The 17,704-nt window shown below is 44.0% G+C and overlaps 2 protein-coding genes across 2 annotated transcripts in view; one reads left to right on the top strand and one right to left on the bottom strand.

Moving 5' to 3' along the window:
* The window catches only part of LOC130095432 (multidrug and toxin extrusion protein 1), a 229,191-nt gene that overhangs the window by 85,107 nt on the left and 126,380 nt on the right, over positions 1–17,704 (bottom strand). The window lies entirely within an intron of this gene.
* Positions 6,612–17,704, top strand: part of slc47a1 (solute carrier family 47 member 1) — a 32,529-nt gene continuing 21,436 nt past the window's right edge. Inside the window, exons 1-4 of the mRNA XM_056262167.1 lie at positions 6,612–7,021; positions 12,087–12,188; positions 12,705–12,773; positions 13,107–13,255. Coding sequence (XP_056118142.1) covers positions 6,851–7,021; positions 12,087–12,188; positions 12,705–12,773; positions 13,107–13,255 — 491 coding nt within the window. The 5' untranslated portion in view covers positions 6,612–6,850. The remainder of the gene's footprint in view (positions 7,022–12,086; positions 12,189–12,704; positions 12,774–13,106; positions 13,256–17,704) is intronic.

Raw genomic sequence — 17,704 nt, 5'->3', positions numbered from 1 at the left:
CAGCTACATTTGCATAGGGGTCATTGTTTTTCGCTGAGGAGCCGAGAACGTGACGTCCGTTACAGCGATGGTCAGCAAACGTGGCGACGGGATGTAACGTCTCCCATTCCCTCCTTCAGGGAATGAGGGTTACATTAGAAACCGAGACGTTCCCCATCAGTCGCTCACGTTCGACGTTACGTCGACGTGACGATATAATTGGGATCCCAATGGAAAACGCCACGGTTGCTGCCACATCCAGCGCCCTACGCAAGACTCTCAGACCCCCAACTGACTGGGGCGGAAGGCCTGCGTAGAGGGAGTTCAAAATGCTGTTCCGTTCTATCCCACACAGTGGAACTCTTGGATAACACTGGGAAAGCGTGCCTTTCCAGGGGAGAGGGATGCTGCGGAAGCCACATCCTGCCTGAAGGGACATACCATGTGGAGAATAGACATATGGACTGGCCGGTTAGGGGCAGTACAACATATGGAATGTCACTGGGGTGACTCCAGCCGGAGAAGGGGGAGACTACACCGGACAGTGACGGCAGAGCGGACTCTGCCAAGGGAAAGGCACGGGCTCACTGCAGGGAGCTGGTCATGGAAGAATACGCATATGGGATCGCCGCAGGGATCCCCACATATGGAGCCCAGCCTAGCACAAGTTATACAAGCATACGAGCACTAGGCCAGGCGTCGGACGCTCCGCAACGTACGACTGCCGAATGGGTGCTGAGGAACTCTACAGGGTTCGCCTAAGTGGGGAACTCGACTGGAGCAAAAAGCGCACGTATCCGCTCCATGTGGAGGGGAGTGGTGCAGCAAGCCGACACTAGAGTGGGAACTTCGGTGTTACCGGCTGGTTGAAGCGAGCACACAGGAAGAAACCGGCTCAACACGTAGACTATAAAACCTAGCGAACGTGCTAGGTGTCGACCAGCCTGCAGCTGTACAGATATCTGTCAGCAAGGCGCCGTGTGCCAGCGCCCAGGAAGAAGCGACACTCCTAGTGGAGTGGGCTCTCAACCCTGGCGGGCAGGACACACATTGGGCTTCGTAAGCCAGTGGGCCATCCTCTGCTTGGAGACAGCCTTTCCCTTCTGCTGGCCTCCATAACAGATGAAGAGCTGATCTGAGGTCCTGCGGTTTTGTGTTCTGTCCACGTGTAGGCGCAGAGCGCAAACGGGACAGAGAAAAGCCAGGGCTGGGTCTGCCTCCTCCGAAGGCAGCGCTTGCAGGTTCACCACCTGGTCCCGGAAGGGAGTGGTAGGAACCTTGGGCATGTATCCGGGCCGGGGTCTCAGGATCACGCGAGAGTTAGCCAGGCCGAATTCCAAGTACGATTCGTAGACCGAAAATGCATGCAGGTCCCCTACCCTCTTGATGGAGGCCAACGCAACCAAGAACACTGTTTTACAGGACATAATTTTTAACTCAGCTGATTACAAATGCTCAAAGGGTGGTCTCTGAAGTGCCGAAAGGACCAGAAATAAATCACAAGAGGGTATATAGAGTGGGCGAGGCGGATTTAGTCTCCTCGCCCCCCTCAGGAACCTGACGTTCAGGTCGTGCTTTCCCAGCGGCAATAGCGGTAACATACACTTTAAGGGTGGAGGGAGACAGCCTTCGCTCCAACCCATCTTGCAGGAAGGAAATATAATTCAATTTTAGGCTACATAGATTAGGTCAGCCGGAACCGGGAACACTTCGCATAAATCCTGATGTACTCTTTACATCATAAGAAGAATGGCATCTATGCTAATATTCGTCTCTTTGTTTATCCCGAGGTTTACCGCAGTCCGCCGGATCCAGGCCATATCCAGATCTGATGAAGGACCTGCATCTGGACGCGACGACAACGCAGTCCTGAAGTGTCAACTAGTCGCTCCCTTGTGAAGGCCTCCTTCCCTTTACCTCTGTACAGATAATCGTTGTCGGGATAATTCCGGTTCACGTGGATATGCCGAAGCGATAAAATTCTGTATTATAAATTTTAAGGCCAGACAAGTAGTTTGTTGCAGGTTGGTTTTTTAGGGAAGGACTACATGCCTGCACACATATATTCAAACGTGCATACCTATAGAATGAACTCTTAATGCACATGTGCACGCCATCAGCGTTCTCACAGGTTCACTTTTTTAAAGTTTGCGTAGAGAGAACTTAAGAGTTTTCTGTTAAAACGGTGTTGTGTTAGGGGCCCCTAAGTTAATAACAAATGATCGTTGCGACGGAAGAGAATCAATCAAAACTAACTTTAACTGGAAAATAAGCTGCCATAAAGCCAAAAAAAGCTGTCACTTTAATTTATTATTGTTGTATTTCCCTTGTGTGTATGTGTGAGAAGGAAGGAGACCGGGGTCGGCTGGCTGAGGCTCGTGGTTATTTTATTCAATAAACTCAGATCACACTCGCGCCACATGCGCTCACAACATAAATCTCATTCACAGTACAAAGTACTCGGTAACTTGTCAATAGAGTCCTCTTTCCTCCACGATCCCACGAGTCCTCAGCCCTCTCTCCTCGAACGCTGGTTCCCGTCTGACTTTATACAGACTCCCCACGCCAATTACTGCAACGAGACACAGGTGTCAGTCATTTTGCACTTGACCCACTTACCGCCGCTCGTCTCTCCACTCTCTCTCTCGTCGCAGACCTCGCTGAACCACGCCTCCCCCGCCACAATTATTTACCTATTATCACTGTAAAGCCGCTTTGGAACAATCTACGTAAGCGTTATATAAATGAAGATGACTTGACTTGACTTGAAAGTACAGCTCTGATCGAGCAAGTTCGGGGGTTCTCCTGGTGAGAAGAACACCACTCAATGAACAGGTTCCACTTCAACGCATAGAGGCACCTTGTAGAGGGGGCTCTAGCGGAAGTGATGGTGTCGACTACCACCTGGGGTAGGTCACCTAGAACCTCCGCTTCCCGTCCAGGGGCCAGACATGGAGTTTCCAGAGGTCTGGACGCGGGTGCCATAGAGTGCCCCGTCTCTGAGAGAGCAGTTTCTGTCTCAGAGGAATGGGCCAGGGAGGGGCTGTCGCGAGGAGCACCAGTTCCGGGAACCAGGTCCGGTTGGGCCAATACCGGCGCAACAAGCAAGACCTGATCCTCGTCCTCCCTGACTTTGCACAGGGTCTGTGCAAGAAGGCTCACTGGGGGGAACGCATACTTGCGTAGGTCCCGGGCCAGCTGTGTGCCAGTGCGTCCGTGCCGAGGGTGCCCTTGGTCAGGGAGAAGAACAACTGGTAGTGGGACGTGTCCATGGCGGTAAACAGATCTACCTGCGCAGTCCCAAAGCGCCTCCATATCAGCTGGACCACCTGGGGATGTAGTCACCATTCTCCCGGTAGCACCTGTTGCCATGAGAGCTCGTCGGCTGCACGGTTGAGCAGGCCCGGAATATAAATGGCACGAAGCGACCTCAGATGCTTCTGACTGCAAAGGAGGAGATGGCGGGCGAGTTGTGACATGCGGCGGGAGCGTAGACCACCCTGATGGTTGATGTACGCAACGGTCGCAGTGTTGTCCGTACGGACCAGTACATGCTTGCCTAGTAGCGGCATTTTGAAGCGGCCCAGCGTAAGATGTACTGCTAACAACTGGCAGTTGATATGCCAATGCAGTTGAGGCCCCATCCACAGACCTGAAGCTGCATGCCCATTGTACGTGGAAAAAAGCCGGTCTTCATATCAGCTGGAGGGACCGGCTCGATTGCGTCCTTCGCCAGTAAGACTACAATCTCTGCCCTGAGCACAGGAGCATTGTCCGCCAGATCACGGGTGAACTGAATAAAACCTGAAGGCTGGGGGACACCGGGCGAACTGAATCGCATAGCCGAGTCTGTTAGTATGGATGAGCCAGCGAGACGGGCTGGGAAGCGCTAGCCAGGCTCCTAGACACCGTGCAAGCGGGACCAGTGGCACCACAGACTTACCCGCGGTGGGGCAGCGCAGCGGAATGCAGGGACCCGACTTGAACGGCATAGCGGCCCGAAGTGGGGTCTGAATATGTGGTGCAACGCCTACCTGCTTCCGTCGAAGGGCAGAGTGAGTGTGCGGAGGCGTCAAAGTGTCCGGGACTCAGCCACTGCTCCCCCTCCGAAGCCCTCACGGTAACCCTCAGATCCACCTGGCTAAGCACCGAAGTAGGCCCATTCTGAGGTCCAGAATAAGCACTAGATTGGGGCATTGATCTTGGATCTTATGGATCTCTAAGTCTCGATTTTAATGCTGCCATAGTCATAATCCCGCATTTGGGAACATGAGCTATTCACAAAGGCTGCCTGATCGCGCCGTCGCACCAACAAGGGAACAGAGTTCTTGTCTCTTGAATTTCCAACAGCAGAGTCTCTTCCTGCAGTACTCGTGAAGTCAAGTAACTTCCTCAGCTCCGAAGTGAAAGACAATGAGTGCGCGCGATTCACGCACGCCAACGTTCATTGGCTCGTTCTGTAGACACTTGAGGATGATAGGGCTCCCTGAAGTGATCCCAATTACGTCGCCACGCCGACGTAATGTCGAATGTGAGTGACTGATAGGGAACTGTAAATGCCACATTAATTTTCTGATGACCTACACCCAATGATCATGTGTGAAAAAACTTATACATAAATTAATCACTTAGAAACCAAAACTCATTGTTTTGAGAAATAAATACATTTTTACCCCCTTAAATTTCTGTTTATAGTGTAAATATATATGTAATTTGTACAGTTATGTGTATATGTATATATATATATATATATATATATATATACATATATGTATGTATGTATGTATGTATGTATATTTAGAAATAAATGTGACTTTCTGACTTGGCTTGTATGCATATTCAGTGTGTATATATTAGGGGTGGAACGGTACATGTATTCGTATTGAACCGAAACGGTACGGGCGTCACGGTTCGGTGCGCGAATTTGCACGGAGAATACACGGTACAAATTAATTTAAAAAAAAAAAAACTCTTAAATAGCGATACATTTCGCTCTATTCGCTTTTGGTGTGACTGAACGCAGCAATGAACAGGCTGCGATCAAGATTGCAATGCTGGAGTGTGTGTGTGTGTGTGTGTGTGTGTGTGTGTGTATGCGCGCGCGCGAGAGAGAGAGGCGCGATGAACAGTGTGTGTGTGTGTGTGTGTGTGCGTGTGCGAGAGAGAGAGAGAGAGAGAGAGAGAGAGACAGAGAGAGGCGTGCGTGCGAATCGCGCGATCGAACAGTGTGTGTGTGAGAGAGAGAGAGAGAGAGAGAGAGAGAGAGAGAGAGAGAGAGAGAGAGAGAGAGAGAGAGAGAGAGAGAGAGAGAGAGAGAGAGAGAGAGAGAGAGAGCGCGGGCGCGAATCCCGCGATCGAACAGTGTGTGTGTGTGTGTGTGTGTGTGTGTGTGTGTGTGAGTGAGAGGCGCGGGCGCGAATCGCGCGATCGAACAGTGTGTGTGTGTGTGTGTAAGAGGCACGGGCGATCGAACAGTGGAAACATAAAAACATACTCCGTCATTTTTTTCATACAGGACATCATTTAAACTGCTAACTGTTTACTTATATTTGTGTACACTCGCAATAAAACACTACATTGTGCTTTTGTCACACTCTAAACTCTTGTCAAACTGTAACCTACAACTGTTAACAAAAGTTTTTAATGGTAGTATTATTTTATACGGAAATCAATTATTTATAATTCAGATGAGAATAAAGTTAGGGTTAATTAAAATTAAGGAAAACAAATATATTGATCTGAAATAGCAAATTAATTTTAAATTCATTCAGGTACAATTACCAAACATATCTCATGGTCTTTTCGTCTTTTTAATAATTTAATTAATAAACTAATTATATAAAACTACTGTCAGTGCACACCGAAATCGTACCGAACCGTGACGTCTGAACCGAGGTATGAACCGAACCGTGACTTCTGTGTACCGTTCCACCCCTAATATATATATATATATATATATATATATATATACATATACTGTGTATAAAATACAATATAGATTGTTTTGCAGCAGCTTCACAATAGTAACAAATTCAAATTCTGCTGTAAAGCAGTTCTAACAAGCCAGTAGTGTCATTATTTAGCTCAAGTCAGTTCAGTTCCATAACTGTGTAAAATTCATCAGTAGGCTACTGTATATACAGTGTATTTGTGTACATAAATGTATGTGTGACAAACTCCTGTAACTCCACTGCACACTGAACAGGCAAAAGACACAAAATAGTAGTGTTTTGCATTTTTCACATCTGTGTGCAGTTTGGCGTGTATGTGGCTAATCATTTGATGTTTGTGTGTATAGTTATTACGCAAAAACACAATTTTTGGAAGAGTTAAAATAGTTTTGAATGAAATGTTTGCATTTGCAAGAGATATCTTATGTTTTGCATGTTATGTGATTTTTTTTTGTAGAGTTTCAAGAAATGGAGCCATTGTTTCAGAAATGATGTGTAAGCAATTTGAAAAATTGTACTAAAACGAACAATTTAGAAAGCAAGCGCTCTAGCATGTGTTCCTCAAAAGCAAGCAATCTGTTATTTACAGAGGCATTCCTGATAAGATTACCGCTGAGTTTAAGAAGTACGAAGGGCTAACCCGCCCCTTACAGCCCCCATCAGAGCTGCTGTACTCCATACAGGGAATTATAAAGAGCTTGCTTGTGACCTGCCTCTCTGCGACTGAAGGCAGCAGGTTGCTTAATCAGTGCCCCAGCACAATTTTATTTGATTGTTTCTGCCTCCATGGACTGATAACAACATTTTATGACAAATCGCTGCTGGAGAGAAGCGGTCTCATTCCAATATCGCTCCTATTATTCTCTCTGTCTCGCTCTTTCCTCACCCTCTTCTCTTATTTTTTTGCACTCAGCGGCTGAATGGATAAAGCTGGGATGCCTGAGGCTTGTGGCCCCCTGGCAAGCAATGAACAAATCACCGAGGCAACAGCACCCAGTTCTAAACTGTTCAGCTGCAGCTGTGTGCGTCGATGGGTTCCCCTGGCCTACAGAGAGGAGCTCTACCAAGTCCTGCTCCTGACTGGGCCCCTGGTGAGTCCTCTCTCTGCTCCAATACACTCTCAGTGCTTCAGCTCCCTTTAAACTTTAAAGACAGGAGCTTTGCCAGCAGAGACTGGTTCTGGGATGCATGTTTAGTTTTGACCGATGCCTGTAACTTAAGTTAGTCTTGACTTGGAGGTAGTAATTGTATGATTGATGGCGATGTGAATGATGGCTCCTGTTTTATAGTCGTGAACAGTGTTTATCTGACTGTCACATGGAATTCCTGCGGTATGAATTCTGTTTATATTGGGAATTTATCTTGGTTAGGGGCTGTTCTTTTTTTAATTAAGGGGCTACCGGAGGAGTTTTGAGATCTCAAAATAGACTTGACCCTCCCTTCGCCAGCAATACATTTTTCTATGACCCTCGAAAATGATTGTGAAAACAGGCATGACCCCCCCACCCCCGATAATTTGTTGATTACTTCTGTACTGGTTTGCGCTTGGCAAAGATGTTCAGATATCTCTATGCCTAGTAGACCTACACCAAACGTTCATTAAAAAGGGTCCTGTACAGGGCTGTACAGTGCGACATATCGGCTATCTATGAAAAGATTGGTCTGTGCAATGAATAAATGTACCACTGTAGCACACCTGCAATGCAATTTTGTAAAACTCAGTTACTTGTGTTTGTTTTCAGACATGATAACAGTCGTTTTATACTTGTGCTTATGCGAAATCACGATTTTTGGTCGTGGATGATTTAATGATCTGCTTCTGTAGAAATATGGTAGTATCGTGCTACAACGCACATTCTATCAGCTGCAGTTCTGGCGCCTCAAGCTTGGTTTACACTTGCAGCGTCCGCATGAGCGCAAAGGTGCGCAAGGGCCCATTTCGCTTGGTGGTGGTGCTCTACATACGAAGATGCACGACTTTGAGCCGAAACTGTCCGAACATATACATCTCATCACACCGGCACCTAGTTTGTGCATCTAGTAGTAGCTTAAATTTACAAAATGAGCCTACAATAGAAGACATAAGCCCTTTTAATTATAGTCCATGTTTTATAAAAAAAAATTCTCGAAACTAAATGAAAATGTTTTGTGAAATTAGAAAATATGTAAGTTATTGTTGATTTAGTTGTATAGGCTATGTTCTCAAATTCATTTATTTAATATAGTGTGGTTTTGGTGAAGTGTACTAATATAAACATTAGTACAGGCGAAAGTATAAATAAGGCTTAAGTCCCAATACTGTAAAACTCGACGTACATTCACATCACACGTTAATGCAATGGTAGAGACAGGACACTGCACTTATTTACAATCACAAAAGTCCATTATTTGATCGTACTTTAAAGCTTTGCCGGGTAAAAATTTCATTGGCGTTCTGTTCTGCCATAATGCACTTTCTCTGAGTGCGTAAGCACATTGTCAAACAGCTCCAAACTGGACTTTATCTTTCGCGTCTGATTTTTGTTGGGTCAGACCCATCTGCTAGCGATGGGGGGCTGAGACTGAGAGAGCTACATGGAGCTACATGGAAATTATGCACCAAACAAGCCACTTTGAAATATTGCTGTTTTCATGAATACAAAAGTTGGGTGACCCTCCCCCTAGACTAAAAAAAGTTGGATGACCCTCCCCTCAACAAAGAATAAAAAGACATGACCCTCCCCTATTTTCCTCCGGTGGTCCATTCCATAAATATGACAGGTCCCTTAGGCATCTGTGGATTGAAAAATAATTATCATGATGGATTTAAAAATCCATGTGGGAGCAATAGTGGGTACCACTATTAAAGCAAATACCAAAATATATTTAAAATGTGATACACTCACCACCTACTTTGTAAGGTACACCTGTTCAACTGCGCATTAACACAAATATCTAATCAGCCAATCACATGGCAGCAACTCAATGCATTTAGGCATGGTCAAGATGCCCTGCTGAAGTTCAAATTGAGCATCAGCATTTGGAATAAAGGTGATTTAAGTGACCTTGAACATGACATGGACTGATGATTTACTGGGATGTTCACGCACAGTCATCTCTAGGGTTTACAGAGAAAGGTCAGAAAAAGAGAAAATATCCAGTGCGTGACAGTTCTGTGAGTGAAAATGCCTTATTGATTCCAGAGGTCATAGGAGAATGGTCAGAGTGGTTCGAGGTGATAGAAACAACAGTAACTCAAATAACCACTCGTTACAACCGAGGTCTGCAGAGGAGCATCTCTGAACACACAACATGTCGAACCTTGAAGTAGATGGACTACAGCAGCAGAACACACACCGGTGTCACTCCTGTCAGATGAGAACAGGGAACTGAGGCTACAATACACACATGATCACCAAAATTGGACAAAAAAAGATTGGAAAAACTTTGCCTGGTCTGATGAGTCTTGATTTCTGCGACATTCAGATGGTGGGGTCAGAAATTGGCATAAACAACATAAAAGCATGGATCAATCTTGCCTTGTATCAACGGTTCAGGCTGGTGCTTATGGTGTGTAGTGGATTGTGGGAGATTTTCTTCACACACTTTGGGCCTGTTTGTAAGAAGTGAGCATATTTTAAACGCCACAGCCTACCTGAGTATTGTTGCTGACCATGTCCATCCCTTTATGACCACAGTGTACCAGTGTACTACACAGTGTACTACTTCCACCAGGATAACTCAATCCAATAGAGCATCTTTGCAATCATCTGCAGATTCGCAATCATGGATGTGCAGCCAACAAATCTGCAGCAACTGTGTGATTCTATCATGTCAATATGGGCCAAAATCTCTGAGGAATGTTTCCTGCACCTTGTTGAATCTACAGTATGCCACAAAGAATTAAGGCAGTTCTGAAGACAAAGGGTCAAACCTAGCAAGGTGTACCTAATAAAGTGGCCGATGAGTGTATATGTAAAATATATTGTCATCACCCTTATGAAAAGAAAACATATTTCCCTATATATGAATGATCAATATATTAAGTGGTTTAACAGTATACAGAATATTGTATTGTGTTATGTATTATTCAATATATTGTAATATATTAAGGAATTGCCGCTTTTCATATATTGAAAAAATATGTGACAATATATTTGCTAATATATCATAATGTATGTAATTTTATATTCAGTAATACACTTCATAATATACTGCATGTGTAATATATTTCAGATATATTTACTCATGCAGCATAAACACACATATATAGGAGAAATATATAATGTAATATATTTTTTAATTATTTACATTATACATGTTTTATATTTTCAAGCTACTTAATAAGAGCACAAGCACATCTGTATTTAATAGAGTATTTAGCAGACTATCACTGTGCTGAAGAGTTTACTGCCTTACTTATAACGGTGTTGAGCCAATCGTCAACCTCACCACCCCAATTTTTTTTTTGGGTAACCCCAAAAACTCACACATACCAGAAAACCTTTTACATAAAAAAATAAAAAAATAAAAAAACATTAACCACTAACAGATCTCCCCATTTATTAATATTAAGCAAAACACATAAAATAACACCTATTTTTTACATTTGCTCTCCTTTAACATTCAGAAGCAAAGCATGCTGGGAACTAGAAATTCCGTGAATGTGTGTGTATACACACTATATTGGCAAAAGTTTTGGGAGCTCTGCCTTTACATGAACTTTAATGACATCCCACTCTTAATCCATAGTGTTTAATATGGAGTTGGTAAACCCTTTAGAAGCGCATTTGTGAGGTCAGGCATTGATGTTGGACGAGAAGGCCTGGCTCGCAGTCTAGTTGAGGGTTGAGGTCAGGACTTTGTGCAGGCCAGTCAAGTTCCTCCACACCAAATTCGCTCATCCATGTCTTTATGGACCTTGCTTTGTGCACTGGTGCACAGCCATGTTGGAACAGAAAGGGGCCATGCCCAAACTGTTCCCAGAAAGTTGGGAAAATGAAATTGTCCAAAATGTCTTGGTTTGCTGAAGCATTAAGAGTTCCTTTCACTGGAAATAAGGGGCCAAGCCCAACCCCTGAAAAACAACTTCACACCATAGTCTCCCCTCCATCAAACTGTAACCTTGGCACAATGCAGTCAGACAAGTACCGTTCTCCTGGCAACCGCCAAACCCAGACTCATCCATTGGATTACCAGACAAAGAAACGTGAATCGTCACTCCAGAGAACACGTCTCCACTGCTCTAGAGTAGTGTCTAGTGGCTTTACACCACTGCATCCGATGCTTTGCATTGCACTTGGCGATGTAAGGCTTTGATGCAGCTGCTCGGCCATGGAAACCCATTCCATTAAGCTCTCTACGCATTGTTCTTGAGCTAATCTGAAGGCCACATGAAGTGTGGAGGTCTGTAGCTTGTGACTCTGCAGGAATTTGCAGACATCTGCGCACTGTGTGCCTCAGCATGCGCTGACTCACTCCGCTGGCCTACCACCATAAGTTGACAGTGCAATATTTAGTAGTGAGGAAATTTCACGAATGGACTTATTGCACAGGTGGCAACCTATCACGGTACCACTCTTGAATTCACTGAGCTCCTGAGAGCGACCCATTCTTTCACACATTTTTTTTAGAAGCAGTCTGCATGGAAGTGATTGGAACACCTGAATTCAAGGGCTGTCCCAATACTTTTGGCAATATAGTGTAAATGTGTGAACATATATTCACATTTATATGGGAACATGTGTGTGCAATATATCTACACAATAAAGGATAAAACTTTGTGAATTTTACATGTAATACTATTTTTTGTCTTTATTTATTAATATTTATTAATATATAGCCATACATGGTCAATGAATATATTGCAGTATATTGAAAAATATCAGCACTAGTTTCCCATATGGAAATGTATTATGTAATATATCATAATTATATTTTGCAGTATATTCCCATATATTTTTGTTCCGTAAGAGCACATCTCTAAACTGTAAATGCGACTATCAGGCATGAAGATTATAAACATAAACATCATGATTTTCTATAAAGTTGTTTTGCTGGATGTAATATGGATTCAAATAGTCCAACATTCTTTGGGCTGCAGACTGAATTGATTTATGTGTGGTTTATTTGTATGCTTGTGTTCTCTGTTGATGTCTGAATTTTCATTTTCGTCAGCTCGTCTCCAGGATCTTAAACTTTCTACTGCCATTCGTCATCACAATATTCTGTGGTCACCTAGGAAATGCTGAATTGGCTGGATATGCCCTGGCTTCTGCGGTAATGCATCCACTGTCTATCCCTGTCAGAAAAAAAAAAAATCTGCACAAAAAATTACCTTTGGGGCAACAACAGCTTCACTGGGACAGTACCTTCAAAGGTACCAAAGGTGTACTTTTTCTAAGGGTTGCATATGTATTACCTTATTGTACCTAAAGGTACTAAATCCACCCTTTAGAGGTAAATTAGGTACAAAAATATATGCCACATCACAAGTTAAAGGTAAGGTCTACTTTAAGACATTCCGTCCAGTTATTACATCTCTGATATTTAAATATATAACTATATTATATCATTAATGAAATCCTTCTGACTCACACATTTCACTGAAAAATCTAAAGCCTCGGTATCTTGTCACGTCTGTGTTTTGTAAGCTAAGACTATTTCCTATTTCAAGAAGTGCTCTGGAAGATCCGATCGGAAATCCATTGCCTGTATCTCCAAGAAGGAAGCAGTGAGAGATAAGGAGACTGTGTTCAGTGATTGCACTGCTAAAGTATCATTTGTCTCCCTCAGACTCTTAATGTGACCACAACAGCCACTGGATGCGGTCTGGCCCTTGCATGTGACACACTCGTCTCTCAGGTATTCTTAACTCATGATGACCTTAACATGTTTAAAGTAATTATGTATGTTGTCTTGCCAACTATCTCAATAATGTTTATTGTGTCTGTATAATACCCCCCCCCCCCCCCCCCCCACCCAACACACACACACACACACACACACACACACAAACCCACAGCTGAACTCATAGTATTTCACAAAGTGAGAGATGTATCAATATCTCCCTCTGTTACAAAAACAAACATATCTGAAACAACTCAACCAACATCAACATCAACTAACTTAATTCTTACATAAAGTAATGAGTCCATCCTCTATATTATGTACTAATGATCTGTTGTCCATGTCCAGACATTTGGCAGTAAGAACCTTAAGCGTGTGGGGGAAATTCTCCAGAGAAGCATACTCATCCTCTTACTCTTCTGTCTGCCATGCTGGGCCATACTCATCAACGCTGAGTCAATACTCCTCACCCTGAAGCAAGAGCCGGAGGTGGCCAGGTCAGACTAATCCAGTCAGATTTTTAGATCAGAACTTTTAGTAGGGTAATTGTTACCGATGTAAAAACTTTTTTCCATGTAGATAGGAGACCAAGCTAAATTTTGTGCCAAAAGAAACAGAATAAGCAGTTTCCACACTTTAAAAATCAGCAGTTGAAATATCGAGGGAACTAAAACTTCTGAGATGAATAAAGAATTTAGCTATACATCTGGGGATAAAAGTCCAGATCAAATTAATCTGGGCCTCCATATTACAAGTATTAGCTGGGACTTTTTTCTTCACTGCTTTCTTTTCATGTTTTTTTTTTTCACCAAATACTGACAACAGCTATTTAAAAAAAAAAAAGATTAACTTCTTGCCTATTTTTTTTTATCATATAAATTTTAAATCTTAAAGTCACCATGAAATAAAAGTTTCTTCCCTATTGTTACGTATATCCACATGAAACGACTTCCTGAACAAGAAAAATTGTAGGACGGAACTTGATTTTTATCCATTGGGAATTGATTGGATGGTTGTGGTTTGCTATTGCTGTGATCTCATGTGTGTAACAAGGAGGCTAAAGACCGCAGTCTCTAGCGTCAGTCACTAGAGTGCCTCTTGAGATCAGGGGAGTGAGGTTTACATGCACAGCTTTGTACACTCACCCCCCTAAACCTCACTCCCATCCGGGTCACGGCACCAAATGTAACCGGTTCTTCTCGTCCCGCTTTGAACGGGATCCGAACCGGGGTCTCCGGCATGGGAGGCGGGCGCGCTAACAAGGAGGCTAACGACCGCAGTCTCTGATCTCAGTAGATAGTTATGAAACAGATAAACATACCTGACACTTATCTGATACCTGATATTTATCATAAAATAAATATGATGTGCACTTGTCACCATGTCCTCTTATTTCCACATATTTAGCAGAAGACAAACATATAACCCAAAAAGGGTAAAATTACTAAATTAATCACACAGGAAAGTAAACTAACAGTATACACATAAATTGGGGTGAAAATATAGACATAAAAGCAATGATTACAATAAAGATTAAATAAGATTACCAGAAACAAAATGAAACCTACCTCTCACATTCAGTTACATTGCAAAAGGGAAGAGGAGGAGACAGAACAGGAAATTAAGTTGGCTCATGACATCACAACAACTAAAGGGAAAAGTACTCATTTCAATCAAGCAGCTAGGTATATGTAAATGAACAATTTTGTGTGAATTCTACTTAATGCATACATTTAACAAGAGGCTGCGGTCTTTAGCATCCTTGTTAGTGCGCCCGTCTCCCATGCCAGAATATCAAGGGTTTAGAAAGACTGGCTACATTTGGTGCCGTGACCTGGGTGGGAGAGAGGTTTAAGGTGGTGAGTGTAACAGAGGCAAGCTAGTAAGAACTGTGCATGTAAACCTCACTCCCCTGGCCTCAAGAAGCATGCTAGAGACTGCAGTTGTCAAAATCCTGGACTCCACGAAACCCTCGGAAACCAGGTCCTGACCTCGTTCATGCCCTACCTAGCTCGGGACATCCAGGAATCACAGCCACCATCCAACTACTCCAAAACCGTTATTGGTGGCCCTCCTTAAACTCCAATACCACAACCCACATCCAACACTGCCAGATCTGTAATACCCAGAAGTCGTCACGTCAACTACCTGCCGGTCTGTTACAACCTCTTCCCATTCCGCAACGCCCGTGGTCGCACATTGCCATCGACTTCATTACCAATCTCCCTGTCTCCGAAGGTCACACCACCATCCTCACTGTTATCGATCGTTTCTCCAAGGCCTGTCACCTAATCCCCCTCGCAAAACTCCCCACAGCTCTCCAGACCGCCGAACATCTCTGCAATCAAGTGTTCCGATTCTACGGCCTACCAGAAGACATAGTCTCCGATCGAGGACCCCAGTTCACATCTCAAGTTTGGTCAGCCTTCTTCAAGACCCTTCAGGTCAACATTAGTCTAACATCCGGGTATCATCCTCAATCCAACGGGCAGGCCGAATGCATGAACCAGGAGGTAATCAGATTCCTACTCTCCTACTGCCATCAGCACCAACAGGATTGGAGTCGTTACCTGATCTGGGCCGAGTACGCCCAGAATTCCATCCGGAAGCACTCCTCCGGCCTTACCCCCTTTCAGTGCGTCCTGGGTTTTCAACCACCTCTCTTCCCGTGGTCAGGAGAACCCACAAATATTCCAGCCGTGAACGATTGGCTACAGCGCAGCGAGGAGACCTGGAACCAAGCCCATACCCTTCTTCAACGAGCGATTCGCCATCAGAGGGAACAGGCTAACCGTCGTCGGCGGCCGGGGCTGGAATACCACCTGGGCCAGTGGGTCTGGTTGTCGACCCGAGATCTACGCCTGCGACTCCCCTGCAAAAAGCTCAGTCCCAGGTACGTGGGCCCATTTAAGATCACACAACAGATCACACCAGTCTCTTTCCGTCTCGACTTGCCTAATCACTATCGTCTCGCTCCTACCTTCCATGTCTCTCTACTCAAACCCGCTGATGGGCCTAACGACAGGGAGGAGGGGAGATCCCGAGACCAGAGCCCCCAGCCCATCCTTGTGGAAGGCGAGGAGGTCTATCAAATTCAGGAGCTCGTGGATTCCAGATGTCGGGGCAGTTCCCTGCAGTACCTGGTTCATTGGGAGGGATATGGCCCTGAGGAACGTTCGTAGGTAGACACCACAGACATCCTGGACCCCAGCCTGATTACAGACTTCCACCAGGCTCATCCCACCAAACCGGCTCCACGACTACGTGGAAGACCCCGACATCGACAGGCTCCTCGCGCCAGGAGTCGCTCGCAGGGAGGGGGCTCTGTCACAATCCTGGACTCAGCAACCTCCCTCTCTGGCCAGCAGAGGGAGCCCTCACCCGAATATTGACTCTCATACTCACACTACATTTCCCATAAGCCTCACTTACTCTGATCACCATGCCCAGCTGCAGCCCATCTACCGGGCTATTTAACTGCACCACGCGCAGCTCTCAGTGCAAAGTTTTGTTTTGCTTTAGTGAACACTACCGAGCGTTATTATCCAGTGACTGCCTGACCATTTATCGACCCCTTCTGCCTCGGATTTCTCCCTGCCTGCTGCCTGTCTACGTTACCCCCGCCTGGTTCACGGACTCTGCCTGTTCTCTGCCTGCCCCGATCCTCTGCCTGGTAATTCGACCTCGATTAAGCCTTGTCTCCAGCGCTGTGTCTGCTGTCTTTGACCCCTACCTGTCTGACTAATCTGTAAATCGGTTACACATTGATAAATCATATATAATAAATATTGCAATATTACATAAAAAAATAAGAATGGTCAATTTTGACAATTTTTACTGTCAATTTTGACCTACATGTGTGGATGCATCTAAATTAATTTTAAGTTAGATAATAGTTTATCCAATATGCCAAAAAAAGTGCACTTAATTATATTGAACGTGGCCTTGTTGTTACGTGCAGCCTTGGAAGAATTTAGAATTGAAAACAAAATGAATTGGAACTTGGGAACATTGAGAAAAACCACCACAACGAAACAGCTAAGCATACTAGCATAGAAAAATAACCAACAAACTAAGGGTACCTTTACACGACAACGATATACTAAAAACAGAAAAGTTTATCCTTTGCATTTTTTTGCGTACAGGCAGCAACATTGTCTAAACCCCCGTTCACACGGATCCACAAAAACGATTAAAAACTACGTATTCTGCTGCTAGGCCAGTATTGGTGATGTCACTTTGTAAAGAAACACTACGCGCCAATAGAATGAACATGTAATACGCATGCACATGACATCACCGTTTTCACAAATTCACATTTTTGTAGTTTACACGGAGACAATAACGATATCGTTTTCAAAAACGTGCACCTTGAAACCAGTTTTCAAAAGTTCACATTTTAATATAATATAATATAATATAATATAATATAATATAATATAATATAAGAAAAAGAAGAATATAATACGTTTTGAGAAGTCAGGTGATTAGTTGAGGCATGGCCCCACTCCTGAACCTCAGTTAACTAGTTACCTCCCTTTTAACACGTTGTTTTAATAATCTTTAAATAACGTCTTATTTTGATGTGTTGAGTAACACACTAAAACACATGTAAAGTACTTGATTATAATTTTAACCGTAGTGCGTTATTCAATAGCTTATTACGTTTAAAGTAAAAAAATAAATAAAAATGTAAACTGCTATACTTTATTAGCCTGGATGCCAGCCCGAATCCGACCCACCCACAACATTTTTTGGTCGGGAAGTTTGGTCTGGGCTCGATCCATTGAGGAGTAATTATGATCAGTTCAGAAATCGTCGGGCCAATCAAATTGCCAGGGCGGGGTTTATACGATGATGGACAGATGATCTGCAGTTACGTAATCATCACGTTATCAAAGAGCGCTTGGGTTGAACTGGTTTACAACAAACATGACAGCAGCTGG

Source organism: Rhinichthys klamathensis, unplaced genomic scaffold, assembly GCF_029890125.1.
Source record: "Rhinichthys klamathensis goyatoka isolate OS25496 unplaced genomic scaffold, OSU_Roscu_1.1 h1tg000191l_1, whole genome shotgun sequence".
In the NCBI taxonomy this organism is placed as follows: domain Eukaryota; kingdom Metazoa; phylum Chordata; class Actinopteri; order Cypriniformes; family Leuciscidae; genus Rhinichthys; species Rhinichthys klamathensis.
This window is presented reverse-complemented; position numbering and strand designations above follow the sequence as displayed.